Source organism: Phalaenopsis equestris, unplaced genomic scaffold (assembly GCF_001263595.1).
Source record: "Phalaenopsis equestris unplaced genomic scaffold, ASM126359v1 Scaffold233155, whole genome shotgun sequence".
NCBI lineage: Eukaryota > Viridiplantae > Streptophyta > Magnoliopsida > Asparagales > Orchidaceae > Phalaenopsis > Phalaenopsis equestris.
In genome coordinates, this window is record NW_018251108.1 from 177808 (window position 1) to 192465 (window position 14658).

At 39.2% G+C, this 14658-nt stretch overlaps 1 protein-coding gene across 1 annotated transcript; it reads left to right on the top strand.

The window, feature by feature from the left end:
• Positions 1 to 13425: 13425 nt before the first annotated feature.
• Positions 13426 to 14114, top strand: LOC110038584 (RNA demethylase ALKBH5-like; the record flags this gene model as incomplete). Its single annotated transcript, XM_020743459.1, has 1 exon — positions 13426 to 14114. A coding segment is annotated over one exon (689 nt), but the record flags the coding sequence as incomplete, so codon positions are not given.
• Positions 14115 to 14658: the final 544 nt, after the last annotated feature.

Consider the following 14658-nt stretch of genomic DNA (forward strand, 5'->3'; position numbering starts at 1 on the left):
ATGGAAATGTTCTAAATTGCTTCCTAATCACTTATGAATAATTAGAATATTTTTCCTAGTTTTCTAAATAAAGATGTTGAATTTTAAAGTTTAAAAAATAATTTTTAAAGGCTAAAAAAGAGTTTTCACTAAAATAATTCCAATAAATCAAATAAAATTCAGTAAAATATAAAATCTATCTCTCTAAGTTTTTTGACCTCACGGAGACTTTTCAAAAATAGAAAACTTAATTTTTCCCATTTTAAAATATTTTATATTTAATAAGTACCCCAGAATTTCAAATAATTCTTAAAAGTCAATAAAAATTCAAAAAATCACGAAATTTTGTCCAAAGGCTTCTCTATTCTAGGTCTACCTCCCATAAAAAGTTCAAGGAATTCGGATTTACCTTGATCAAGTTATGAATTTTCTTTGAAAAATACTATTTTTGCATAAAAAAATAATTATATAAAATAAAATAAATTTTGAAAAATCACATTTTATCCTCTAATGTCTTAATTGACCCATGAATGAGGTAGGATAAAAATTTCAAAGTTATTTTAAATGAATTTGATAAATTATGAAGTGTTAGAGCCTTAGGGGCAAATGTGTAATTTTTGAAATTTAGCCTTAATTAACATTTAGGCTTAATTCAAGAAGGAAAAATGATAGCCTCTGATCTTAATTTGGATGTTTGAAACATAAAGGGGTTAATTGGTAGAAACCAACCTCACTTTCTTAATTGAAAAAGATAAGTTAATAAATTTCTAAATTATTAAAATTTTTAAGTTTATTAAAATAAAATGAACCCAAGACTTAGGGGTATGACTTTTGAAGTCAATAATTAATCAATTTAATCAATTTAATACCCCTATTTTGACTTTCAAATAAAATTTAAATGATGAATGATGACCACCTAAAGCCTTATCTTTTCAAAACTCGTTAAGACAGTTACACAGGCCTTAAGGGCTTGGTAGTGACTCAGGCTAAATCAAGTTTCATTTAAATAAGGATTAAAAAAGTAAACATCATTTAAAATTAAAACATCTTTCGAAAATTACTAGCCCAATTAGGTTTAAAATTTGGTTAAGGTTTCCAACAACACTAACTTGCCTCTTTTAGGGTCCTCACCCACATAATTCTTAAATTGAATCACAGGTGATAATTACCCTATCCTTTATCCTTAGGGATAATTGAGACTAATTGAGACATCAGTGTTCACTGAGCATTAAGGGTATTTACAGGATGAATTATTAGGCAACATAATAAGCTTAAAAGAACTCGAGATTTTCCACCAGGCAGCGAGAAAGTAGCACGGACCTGCTTCTTTCTCTAGATCTGTTGGATACCTCGGAGATCTACTAAACTTAATATATTTCGCTGGATAAGATCATCCTTAATTGATCAAATAGGGACCCACCAAGATTTGACCTAGGGTTAGGTAGGCCATCAAAATTTTACTTCCCTATTTCATATAAACTGCCTTAACATGCCTTTTGAGTTTCATGTGGTGGAATGAGAAGTGGAACAAAAAGACTCGCCAGTTATGCTTTTACAGTTTTCAGCGTCGTCTTTCTTGTACTTTTATACTGTACTTTTATGTACTTTTATACCACTGTACTTTTATACCTGCAAACTTGCATGCTAAACAACGATGCCACCCTGTATGAAAACTAAAACTATCAGGATAGCCGCAAAACCGAAAACAAAATGAAAACTAAAATCAACCAAGATAAAATTCACTGCCACAACATTCAAAATATAAAACAACTCAAAATTTAATCACAAACATCACACAAAACTACAACTTCAACTAAATTAAGACGTCTCTATCGTATCTATCGGATGATCGGGAATTCCTCAAAGGAGGTAACCTACGCTTGCTAACGAGGCTTCCCACGGTTTAAATGAAATTATGGAACTCATTAAGTTGAGTTTAGTAAATTCATTTGGATTAAGTGAATCCAATAGAAAATAGTGGTGTCGGAACGATGGAAACGTAGGATCCTAACCAGTGAATTCCCCCATAAAATTAAAATTCCCCCATAAAATTTAAAGAAATTTAACCATTGGGCCACCTGATTTGACGTTATAACTTGACACACTAGAAAACTCAAACTAGTCGCAGCAGAGAGCTTGGAGCTAGCATGGTGGGCAACACAGCCAACTTCAACAGCAAAACCTGTCTTCCTCAGCTAAACCAATCTTCCTTCCTTAGACTTAAGCAACAAAGCCATAGGACTGGGAGGTTGCTTGCTTATGCAACGTAAATCCTCCTCTTATCTTTAGGCATTTGTATAGACCTGCTATACAATATAAGCCCTCACTCGTCTTAGGATTCCAAGGTTATCGTCCATCATGACCTAAAACCTCACATCTTCCAGGCTATCTGTGTGATCGTTTCTCACGAATGTAAGCCCTAATTAAGAAAATTGAAATAAAATTGGCAAGATTAAACACTTATATTTTTCTCCACAAAACTGAAGCCAAACATTAGGATAGCTTGGGAAGTCACCGGGGTTCTCCTCTAGATCCATGACATCCCCTAGTTCTTCCTTCTTTGGACTCTGCAACAAAATATTCCAAATTCCAAATTTGAATTTGAACCAATCCCCTTTCACACATCTACGTCTGAATCTCATTGAAGAGTCCTTCCCTTTAAAATTCCTTGAAGATAATTTTCTTGATTTTTATGGAGATTTTTCTTTGGTGACATCGGTCATTTAAGATGTAATTAACTATAGGGGCTTGCCCTTACAGGAAGCATGTCCGAACCCACCTTAATATAAACTCTATTTAATTCTTTATATTAAATAGAGGAACTTTTCGGCAAATATAAAAGTTTTACAGACCAAACGGATGTCATATATTCCTTAGTTTATCTTATTGAGCCTCATCCTCAAGTCTTATGTTTGTCATTCGGGATAGATACAGGATTTGAGGTACAGTGCTCTTTCATTTAAACTATAAAAAATATGGCGTCAGTTTGATTTCATATTTTTCTTTTTCTAAACTAAATATATATGTAAATTAAAATGTCCTTCCGAAGCGGGCGACGAGATTTTGACTCCGATGACCGACAGCTTCTTACGGGCAGCTCTCCAACCAAAAATAGCGTCGACAGCTTCTGGCGACTCCACTGGGGACAAGCTTTTCTCTCCACACAAACACAAATCAAGACAAATCAAGAAATATTATCTTCACACATCGGTAATGTGTTCATGTGCCTCTTGGACTAAATTACCCATCTTCTGTTGACATACTTTACCCATTTCTGTCTTGGGAAGGTACAACAAACTCCTAAGACTTCAAGACTAGCTGTTCGACCATCTTTGAACAGAGGATTTCAGAAGGCCATTAAGGACTCTTTAAATTTTCATGTGGGGCCTGGGCATTTTCTGCGACTAAATAGGTCCCACACTAGGTCCTAAAATACTTCACTTCTCCTTTCCAAATTTTATTTGCTATTCTGCAAATTAAACCAACTCCCTTCCAAACTTGATTTGCTATTCTGTAAATTAAATCAAATCACGTTGTGTTGCACGCACTTTGAAATTTTCTTACATTAATTAAATTTTACACCCCCATAAATTAAGACCTGCCCGGTCTATAGATCAACCTCTACTTTCAGTGCTTGCACTAAAAATTATGAGGTTTTTGGCCATATAACTAACCCTGAGACTTACTGTTTTCAAGCCTGCTGCAATGGCTTACACAACACTGACCTTTTCCTGCAACCTACCAACAAGCCATGAGATGACATTTTCCTACAACCTGCCAACGAGCTACAAGGCCCGTAACCTCGCTCCTACCATCAAATTTGGAGAGAGCTGAATTTAAAGATCTGGAGGACATCCTCGGGAAAGCCTCGTTTATAGTAATGAAGATCGCCGCTCCAGAAATACAGGAACCGTCTGCAGAATTCAACCTGAACTGCCTTCAAGACTTCCCTACCTGTAAGAAGGCCAAAACTACTACCGTCACAACACCCAAAAAACCTACTATCCCAGCTGCGCCAAACCTACTAACCTTGCTGCTGCTAAGGGGAAAGAAGTGATGATTATTGAGGATCTGACTGAGGGATTAACTGTCCCACCACCAGTGTTTGAAATTGGATCAAGTTCGAGTGGATCAAGTTCGAGGACTGTACCTGTACCGCTGATCCAAACTCAAAGGAGGAATCGTAACAGAAAAGTCCAGAGGGCCCTTAAAGCCCAGGCTCCCTAGGAGACACCTGTTGAGGAGGAGCCTCATCAAGTTGAAGAAGTGTTACTGGAAATTTATCAACTCCTGTGAGGAGGTATATTTCATCCTCTGACGGATATCGAGGGATATGAGAGTATTCGAAGGATCGCTGCCGCATTACCGTCACTTCATGGACACGGTGAGGAGAGGAAGAAGTTCACTCCTAGCACTCGAGTTAGTGCAGTCATCAAAAGGCTTGCTACCAAAGAAGGATGTTTGGTTAGCGAGTTGCTTAAATGAGGCTTAAATGAGTGGGAGATGGAGTGGGAGATGCAATTTCTCCTTGCATGAAAATGGAAATTTTGAAGGGCGTCAAATCCGCTAGACAATCCCATAAGACAACTGGAGTGCCACCTACTTGCATCCTTGTTTGGTTCCGTTTAGGGAACATAGTTGATATTGCAGTGATTACCACTAATTATACTGCCACCAGGACCGCGGGCCGTCGATTGGTTAAGTGGAGACTGTGTTCGAAGATCTTACCTGTCACCCATTATGGAGACATTCTTACAATTACAAAGACAAAGACAAGACGATTATCTGGCATTGTAGCCGGTCTACACCACGGGGAGCATACTTTCCCTCGACATATCGATATTTCTACTAAGATGCTTCATCATTAGACATCATTGTAGAAAAAGAAAAAGGTATGAGTACCCAAGGTCGCTGCACCGATACAGTCCAGTGAGTCTCCAGGACATGAAGTAAAACCAATGTTTGAAATATCTGACATTGTCGCGAAAATAACCAACGAGATGGAGGAACAAATAGAGGATGTCCATCTGGGTCCTCCAGATCTTAAAGTGATTAAGGAATCGATTTTTTTAGGAGAAAGTTGAGAAACTCAGGATTGAGATTTTTGAGTTAGCTCAAGAACATGGAGTTTCTGTCGATAGCAACAATGAAAATTTTGATATAATGATTACTTGGAGGAGGATTTCATGGATGTCCATGTGATCGAAACTAGAGCCACCACATCTGCGTGTGAGGCTCAACCTCACACCGAAGAGAACACCGTAGTTGAGCTACATAGAGTTATCCTCTTAAGGGATGAGCAAGTTAGTCTACTGGAGAAAAGAATAGAAGAGATGACTACAGCTATGACCGCCATGACCACCATTCAGGGGCAATCATAAGCTTCGCAATTGGCTTCTGCAGAGATTAATCAGCCAGAAATTTTACACATTATAGATGAAAGAAGAGAAGCAACTTCAGCAAACAAAGGTGAGAAACCAAAGAAAGATTCTCCATCAAGTGCCATGCCAGAAAATGAGTTCAAGCAAGTGGTTGAACAAGTGTGAGATGCCTTAGCTCAATCCAAGGGCAGTGCATCAATTTTAAAGGGTAGACCTTACCCAGAGGAGTTCGATGACATGCCTTTCCTTAAGGGTTTTTGTGGCCCCAAACTTCAAGATATTTGATGGGACTGGAAATCCCAGACAACATATAGCACATTTCCGAGCCAGCTGTGGCAACACCAGAAATATTGAAGCTCTACTCTGCCAGCAATTTGTCAGCAGCTTGTTAGGAATTGCTTTCGACTGGTACGCTGACTAGCCCAACGGTTCAGTTAAAATATTTTTTGAATTAGAGCAGTTGTTTGTGAAAATATTTGCCTGGGCACAACACCATGTGTCTACTGGAGAGCTCTGGAGAGCTCATGGTCTACTGGAGAGCTCATGATGGAAAAGCAAAAGCCTAGCAAAACCTTGGTAGACTACGTTTTGAGGTAGAGAAAACTTAGCATGAAATGTGAACCCCAGCTATAGGAACATCATGCGATTGAAATTCTACTCAAAAGCATTCATGGACAAGTAGCTTAGCTTTCATGCTTAAGGGCATGCTTAAGGGGCTCACCATCAAGTCCTTCAAGAAGCTACTCAATAAAACTAGCAGTCTTCAAGAAGAAATAAAGCACATGGAGCCACATGAAAATGCTAAGGTGGCCAAAGTGTTCGAGAAGAAATCAGGAAGAAATCAGGAGTAGTAGCGACCATCGACAAAGGAAAGCACTTGATAAAGATATATGCAGAAGAGCATCGTCAGTCTAAGAGCATCGCCAGTCTTCGTCACAATACTCTCAGAAATAGAATAATCAATCTAACCAGTGGCCGCCTCAAGAGGGATCACTTCAAACAGGGGATAAAAGAATATCCCTGTCGGAGTGACAGAAAATTGTCTATTCTTTCAAGGATGAACTGTACCTAAAATATTCAGGAGTCTGATGAAGAAGCCAGAATTCAAAATACCAGATCCAAAGAAGCCAGAAGAGGTGGATAAGAAGAATGAATCAAATTATTACCCATACCACCGGTTGCTCGGGCACACTATAGAAAAATGCTTCGTCCTTAAAGTGAGAGAAACCTCAAGGAAGAAACCTCAAGGAAGAGAACATAAAAATCCCGAAGGAGTATTTAAGAGAACCCAAAAAAGGTTCCAAAATTGATTTCAGCTGAGCCAATCTCCCCAATTGATCCGTATGTCAAAATAGATGGATGGAGTACAAATTGGGATGCACTCAAGAGGGTCCTTAATCAAATTCAGGATTCATCAAAACTAGCTTCAATGAATACCAAAGAAGGATGGAATGAGGTCTGGAGCAGATCATCTAATAGCACGTTGTCTCAAATTCAGGAAAGAAAATCCTCAAACCCTTAACTTTGTATGATTATCTTTTTGTCCCTCTGGGAGCTTCTGAATATAATGATTGTGATTTTGGCTACGTTTTATCTATTTCTGGTGATAACGTAACTGATTGTGACCGATCTAGGTTTGATCTCAATCTTGATCTAGCTTCGATCTCGATCCCCAAAATGATCCTCAAATCATACTCAAGTCCGATGAACTCGTTGTTAAGTCCAAAGAAGACATAATTCAAGTCCAAAGAAGACATCAATAAGACATCAATAATACTGCTTTCCATCAACTTAGATCTTTCTGAAGAAGAAGAAAAGACACCAAAAGATTCAATAATGATATCTCAAGAAGAAGAAATCACAGAAGTTAACTTAAGGAGAGGAAAAGAGTTACCACTAAGAATAGCTCCAACAGACAAAGGAAAACAGATAATGACTCGAGAGGAGATACCCCCACCTTCACTAGTGAAATAACCACATAATCAAGATAAAATTAGAGAATCATACAAAGTAGACTACAACGTGCTAGCTCATCCTAGGAAGTTGCTGGCGCGATTTAGCATCTACGATGCTCTGATCCTGTCAAAGGAGATGAGAGAGTCTCTACTTACAACTTTGCTTGACCCAGAAATTTGCTAGCTCAGTTGGCCAGCATATCCTCAGATGAAGTTTTCTCGTTGAAAGAACAGTCATGGGTAATCTTCACAGATGAAGACTTGCTGCTCGGTACCTCCGACCACAACCGTCCACTCTACATCTCCGTCAACGTCGGCGGATTTGTGTTATCCAGAGCTTTAGTGTCGGATCAATTACATTACTTATGAAGGTTGGAGAACTCATGACGACCGCTAAATTTCATATCATCAACGTCGAGACCTCTTTTAATGCTCTATTGGGCCGACCATAGATTCATGAGCACAATATGGTTCCATCATCTCTACACTGTGCATCAAATATCGCAAAGATGGTCAAGAAAATTGCATCAAGGGAGACCTACAACCATTTTTAATGGAAGAAGTTGGTATCCATGAAGATGTTGCCTACTATGCGCCTCCAAAGAAAATTGTCTTCTCTCGTGAAGTTATTATAAACAAAGATGAAGATTCAAAAGTATCACAAAAAGGAGGTCATTCAACTCTGCTTCAGCAATCTTCCACCACTCCTTTACAACGAGATGGTGAAAGCCCTTTTAGTTCGCGCACCTGAGGTCAAGGCTGGGGATGTAGATGAGGAAGGATCAATTTAATTATTGAACGGACTAGGCCAACTATCAACTTTGGTAATGAAGACAGTCCTAAAAATGAGATAATGATGACAAGACGGAAGAGACCTCAGTACGAGATATCCCTAGAAGATACAGAAAAGAATGAATATGAAATAATGTATGATCGGATAAACCACTATGTGAATGCTATGACCCTTACTCCGATTCTCCCTCAAAAGGCTGAGAGTTTAGAGGTCAAGGAAGTCCGTAGTGTTGGTTCTAAGCCCATCAAATTTTATCGTGCTTTTACCTCTACTGAGTTTGAAAAACATGTAAATTTGGATGATGATTCTAGTGAATTAATGGAATTGCCTTTTGGTTACTTCTCGCATTGTGTTCAAAAGTTAATTCAACAGGGACACTTACCAAAACAAATACTAAAAGGTAAATTTCAACTTTTTGAAAAACTACGGAATGCTAAAATTCAAACCCCAAACTCAAAAGAGGGTCTCGGATTTGGTACAGTCAGACCAATCAATGATTCTTAATTTTGCATGGTTGTTACTGGTGAGTCAGAACAGGATTGCCTCAATGTAGAGTATGACTCTAATGATCACCAATAGAAGATGCCCTTCCAGAATTCGAGGAGGAAATTAAATCTATTATTGATGAATTGAAAGAGATTAACCTCCGAAATGAAGAACGACCCCGACCTACATTTATAAGTTCTCTACTTAATGATGAAGAATCTGTAAAATTAATCAAACTAATAACAAAATTCAAAGATTGCTTCACCTTGAGCTACGATGAAATGTCAGGACTATCAGCAAAGGTTGCAGTCCATAAACTTGGGGTGGACAAGAATATAACCCCAGTAAAACAAGTTTTCAGGAGAATGCCCCTCAAAATAGAACAACAAGTTATCGCCGAGGTGAAGAAATTGATAGACGCCAACTTTGTTAAAGAAGAACAATACCCCATGTGGTTAGCCAACATCGTACCTGTTAAGAAGAAAAATGGACAGATCTGTGTTTGTGTCAATGTATCTGTGTTTGTGTCAACTTCAGAGATTTGAACAAGGTATGACCAAAAGACGAGTTTCCACTACCTATACCGGAGATGATGGTGGACATGCTTCAACACACAAAATTTTCTCTTTCAAACACATGAAATCATGAAATTTTCTCCTTCATGGACGGATCATCGGATATAAACAAATTAAGATGACTCCCAAGGATGCAGCACTTACAGCCTTCAGAACACCGATTAGAATTTTCTGCTACACAGTGATATCGTTCGGCCTAAAGAATGCCGGAGCAACATATCGGCGTGCAATGACAAAGATTTTTTACGACCTCATTCACAACCAAGTAGAATGTTATGTGGATGATTTGGTCATCAAAAGAAAATGGAAAATAGACCATTTGTACAATTTGAGGATTGTGTTTGAATGGTTATGACGATATGGCATTAAAATGAATCCCTTAAAGTGCGCCTTTGGCGTTACCTCTAGAAAATTTTTGGGATTCGTTGTCCATCATCAGGGGATCGAGATCGACCCGGATAAGATTAAAGCTATCTTGAAAATGCCTCTCCATAAAACCTTGAAACAACTACGTTCCTTCCAAGGGAAGTTGGCATATCTAAGACAATTTATTTCTAATCTCTCAGGTAGGTGTCACCCTTTCTCGACATTAATTAAAAAGGACGCCAAATTTATTTGGGAAGAGAGATGCCAGCGGGCTTTCGAGGACGTTAAACAATATTTAATGACACCTCCTATCTTGGCATCCCCTATCCCAGGGAAATTGTTGATACTTTATACCGCGGCTTTAGATGACTCTCTTAGAGCCCTCTAAGCCCAAGTCAATGAGGAGGGTAAGGAAAATGTGCTCTACTACTTGAGTCGTCACCTAATACCGACGGAGATAAGGTATCCACCTATTGAGAAACATTGTCTAGCTTTAATTTTTACCGCCCAAAAGCTTAGACATTACATGCTTTATCATAAGATTGCCCTAATCTCAAAAGTTAATCCATTTCAATATTTGATGACCCGACCAACACTCTCTTGATGTCTAGCAAAGTTCAATGATCTTATTGCAATTTGATATAACTTTTGTTCCCCTTCGTGCTATCAAGGGACAGATACTAGCAGACTTTCTCACTACACACGCACTGCCAGCTGGGTCCTCTCTCAACAACGAGTTACCAGACGAGCAAATATTATAAATGGAATTATCCTGTGCACAACATTGGGAGATGTACTTCGATGGTGCTTCGTCAGCCAGAAAAGACAAAGGATCAGGCACAGTTATACCAGGCAATGTAGGGATTGGTTTGATCTTTATCACGCCAGATAAGGGTATGATGAGGTTCTCATACCACTTGACATAGCCGTGCACCAACAATGAAGCAGAATATGAAGCCTTGATCACCGGATTGGAAATGGCAATCTCAATGGATATAATAAACATTGCCATATTTGGCGAATCCCAACTCGTCATTCAGCAAGTCTTCGGACAATACAAAATTTTGAAACCTAGATTAGCAGAATACCATCAGTACACGATGAAGCTCCTGGAGCAAATTCCTGATGTAACTTTCTACAGGATCCCTAGGGGAGATAATGCCCATGCCGACGCTTTAGCAAAACTTGCTAAGGAAATGGTGTGTCCCCCGGAGGATTCCATTGAAGTCACAGTGCAAGGAAGACGAGTCTTGTCTCAGATCAACTTCGAAACTCTACACAAGCTTGGAAAAGAAGAAATAATAAATACAGTTGCAGACATCAACGAAGATTGGCGCAAGCCATTAATAGAATATTTACATACTGGAAAGCTGTCAGAAGATAAGTCTGAGGTGCACCACATCACAAGAAGGGCTATGTCTTATGCCCTGATGGGAAATGTTCTCTACAGAAGATCATTTGACCAGATGTGGCTACGGTGTTTCAGCAGAGCCGAAGCACAGAATATTGTCAAAGAGGTACATGTCGGATTGTGTGAAGCTCACCAGTCAGGGCCAAAATGAAAATAAAGATCAAAAGACTCAGGTATTATTGGGCAGCAATGATGTCCGTTTGCATGGATACATTGAGAAGATGTCACCAATGTCAAGTGCATGGGGTGGTCTTACACCAGCCTCCAAATGTGCTACACCCAATTGTTGCCTCATAGCCATTCGAGTGTTGGGGTACGGACATAATAGGTCTGATAGACCCTCCATCTTCCAAAGGACACAGGTTTATACTTACCGCTATAGATTGTTTCCCCAAATGAGCAGAGGTTGTACTGTTACGTGAGGTTACAACACAACACGTCCTTTAAATTTTCAAAAGCCAAATCGTCCAGCGTTTCAGAGTACTGCAAAGAATAATTTCCGACAATGGGACAACTTTCAGAAGTACAAATATCAACAATTTCATTAAAAGACATAGGATAGATTGGAGATACTCCACGAGTTATTATCCCAGAAAAAATGGTCTAGCTGAAGCTTTCAACAAAACACTGGTATATATTTTGAAGAAAACACTGGATGAAAATAAAAGGGATTGGCACAACAAGTTGTTACAAGCTTTGTGGGCCTACCAGACAACGTTCAGAACTCCCACTCAGTGCACACCTTATATGCTCGTGTATGGGTCTGAGGTCGTGCTACCGCTAGAAATCCAGACACCATCTCTCAGAGTCACCATTGCCAACCAACTCATAACGGAAGAAAGTGCAAAACTTAGACTTGTAGAACTGGAGAGTCTCGAGGGAAAACGACTAGAAGCACAACAGCATTTGGAGCTTTATTAGGCAAAGATGGAACAAAACCATGACAAATTGGTCCGCCCAAGGACATTCAAAGTTGGTGACCTCATACTTGTGCTCAAAAGGCCTATTCTTGCACGCCGCAAAATAAGTGGGAAATTTGAGCCAACTTGGGAGGGACCATTTGTCGTTGAAAAGGTCTACACAGGAGGAGCCTACCAATTAGTGGACTTCCAGGATGAAAGACCCAGGTTTCCAATAAACGGATGATATCTGTAAACTTATTACGCAACCTGATGTCGTTTACCTTTGCTTGCTTTGAAACTTTGAAACTTTGATTGCTTTGGGGTTATCTATGTGGTCAAATGTCTATGACCGGGTCCGAATTTTGTAATTAACCTCAATATAATGAAAATTTTGAGAAAAAATTTTTAAAATTCAAATTTTCTTCTTTCCACTTTTGAGTATAATGTTCCACTAAATTAAACAAAACTCATACATAAAATAAACAATTTGTTTCACCAAAAAAAAACTGAAATTTACTTTAATAAGTACTTTGTTTTGTTCTTGTTCATGCCAAACTTCGGCCCACTACAAGGTTTGGCCCACTGACGTTTTTCCTGTCTTCTGCAAAAAAATGTTGGGACAGAGGCTAATCTTTGCTTTTCATAAGGGTTGGAGCCTCACACTAAATGAGGAGATGGCGCCACAGGGTGGTATAATTGACTTCAACATGGATTTTAACCAGGTTGACATGGAATACGAAGGTCCTCTCATGGACATAGTTAGTAGAAAAGAGAAAGTGGGATTGCCTTCACTACTGAGAGTGACCGCTAAAGATAATGTATCACGCAAAGGCAAGAACGTGATAGCAGAGCAAGATCCGATGGAAGGGCCCAGTCGTCTGCGTCTGATGGTAGCTACACCAGCTTCAATGGTAGCTACACCAGCTGGAGGCTTAATAGCTGTCAATGACGAACGACTGCCAAGTACATCACTTTGCAGGACGCAATGCAAGAACGCCAGCCACAAGAAGCAGAGAACTTTTCTACGACAACAATGTAGACGTCAAGAGATAAACAACTTGCTCACCCCTATTCTTGAGAGGCACATTTATGATCCAGACATGAAAGAAACTTTTGCTAGCCTACCCACCACGAATGAAGAACCAAGGTTTGTAACAGAGTCAGACACACTTTCAGTTTCAGATGTTTTGTACAAGGGTTTCCTGACGTGTAACGTTGAAATACCTGTCGAGACATCAACCACAGGCGCGTTTGTAGAATGCCCAGATTGCTATGTTATACATTTAGAGCGTTTCAAAATAATGGAAGATTACACCTCAAGCACTAATGGATCTCGGACTTTAGATTTTATCATGGATGAGCCATATGTCTCATTGGGGACAGATCGGTATGTACCGTGGAGCCCAGGGTCGTACATCTTGCTAGAGGCCGAGTCTCATGCTCCAGATCAACCAGCACCAGTTTGGGTTCCTGCCAATGCTCGAAGGGATGAACGCCCGCGATAGCTGCCAATCCCTGGTATGATAGAGTACTACAAGATAAGTAAAGTAAATAAAAGAGAATTCGAGTTTTATGAAGAAGTTCAGGGAAAGTTCATCAATATACTGGAAGGCCTGGAGCTGTATACCAGGGTTTTTTCAGAAAGTGATGAAAGAAGCATTCTATACTGTATCTTTGATTTAAGAGATAGAGGTCGAGCGGGCCTTCTCATGGAAAGGGCATATTCTGAGCCAAAGAAATGGATGAGAGGAAAGGGAAGAATCACCATCCAATGCGGCTGTTGTTATAACTTCACAAATGACAGACAGGGGAATCCGCCTGGGATCCTCAGACGAGACCAAGTAGATCCACTACCGTCAATGATAAAGTGGATGATCAAAAGAATGGTCAAATGGAATATTCTACCTGCAAATTGCATTCCCAATAGTTGCATTATCAATATCTATGAAGAGGGTGATTGCATTCCCCCACACATTGATCATCATGATTTTGTGAGGCCCTTCTGCATGGTCTCTTTCCTGAGCAAAAGCAATACTTTATTTGGAAAAGAAATCAGGATCGTCGGCCCTGGTGAGTTCAGAGGTTCTATGGAGATTCCTCTGTCAGTCGGTTCAGTACTCGTTCTTAAAGGAAACGGTGTAGTCGTTGCCAAACATTGCATTCGAGGGGTACGACACCGTAGGGTGTCTGTGACTTTCTGCAGGATGGATGACAGCAAAATGCCATATGGATTTCAGCCCGACCCGGAACTGGAAGAGCTACTGTCGTACAAGCTATGATAGGGTTGTACCTCTAAGTACATGCAAAGGGAACTCTTATCCTGGAGCATGACTTAGAAGGTCTGCTTGATCAAGAGCTCATCATACGATGGGCATAGGGTTTACTCTTTTTTTAGCAACATGATATGTATTTGATATATTCAACCTACAATGTATTCATATCATGAGATGTCCTGAATGTATTTTTGACATGGACTATATATTGTACCTTTTGAGGCGTTAGCCTATGTTCGATCTGTGACATCTTTTAGAGAAGCAGGTTAATGAAAATTTTTTCTCAGGAATGTGCATTTTTGTTAGTTGCCTTTTTGTGCGATGGATGAAAGTCACCAACCACACGTTGGTTCAGAATTTCAATGAACAAAGAACGAAACAACAAATCTTTGACAATAAATAAAATTTAAATAATCATTAATAAATAAACAATAAAACAAATTTCTTTTAAAAATCAACCAATTAAAATTAAAACTTTAAAGACTTATTTTGAAAAATTAAATGTGATAAAAATATATTGAGTGGATTCTCTCATTT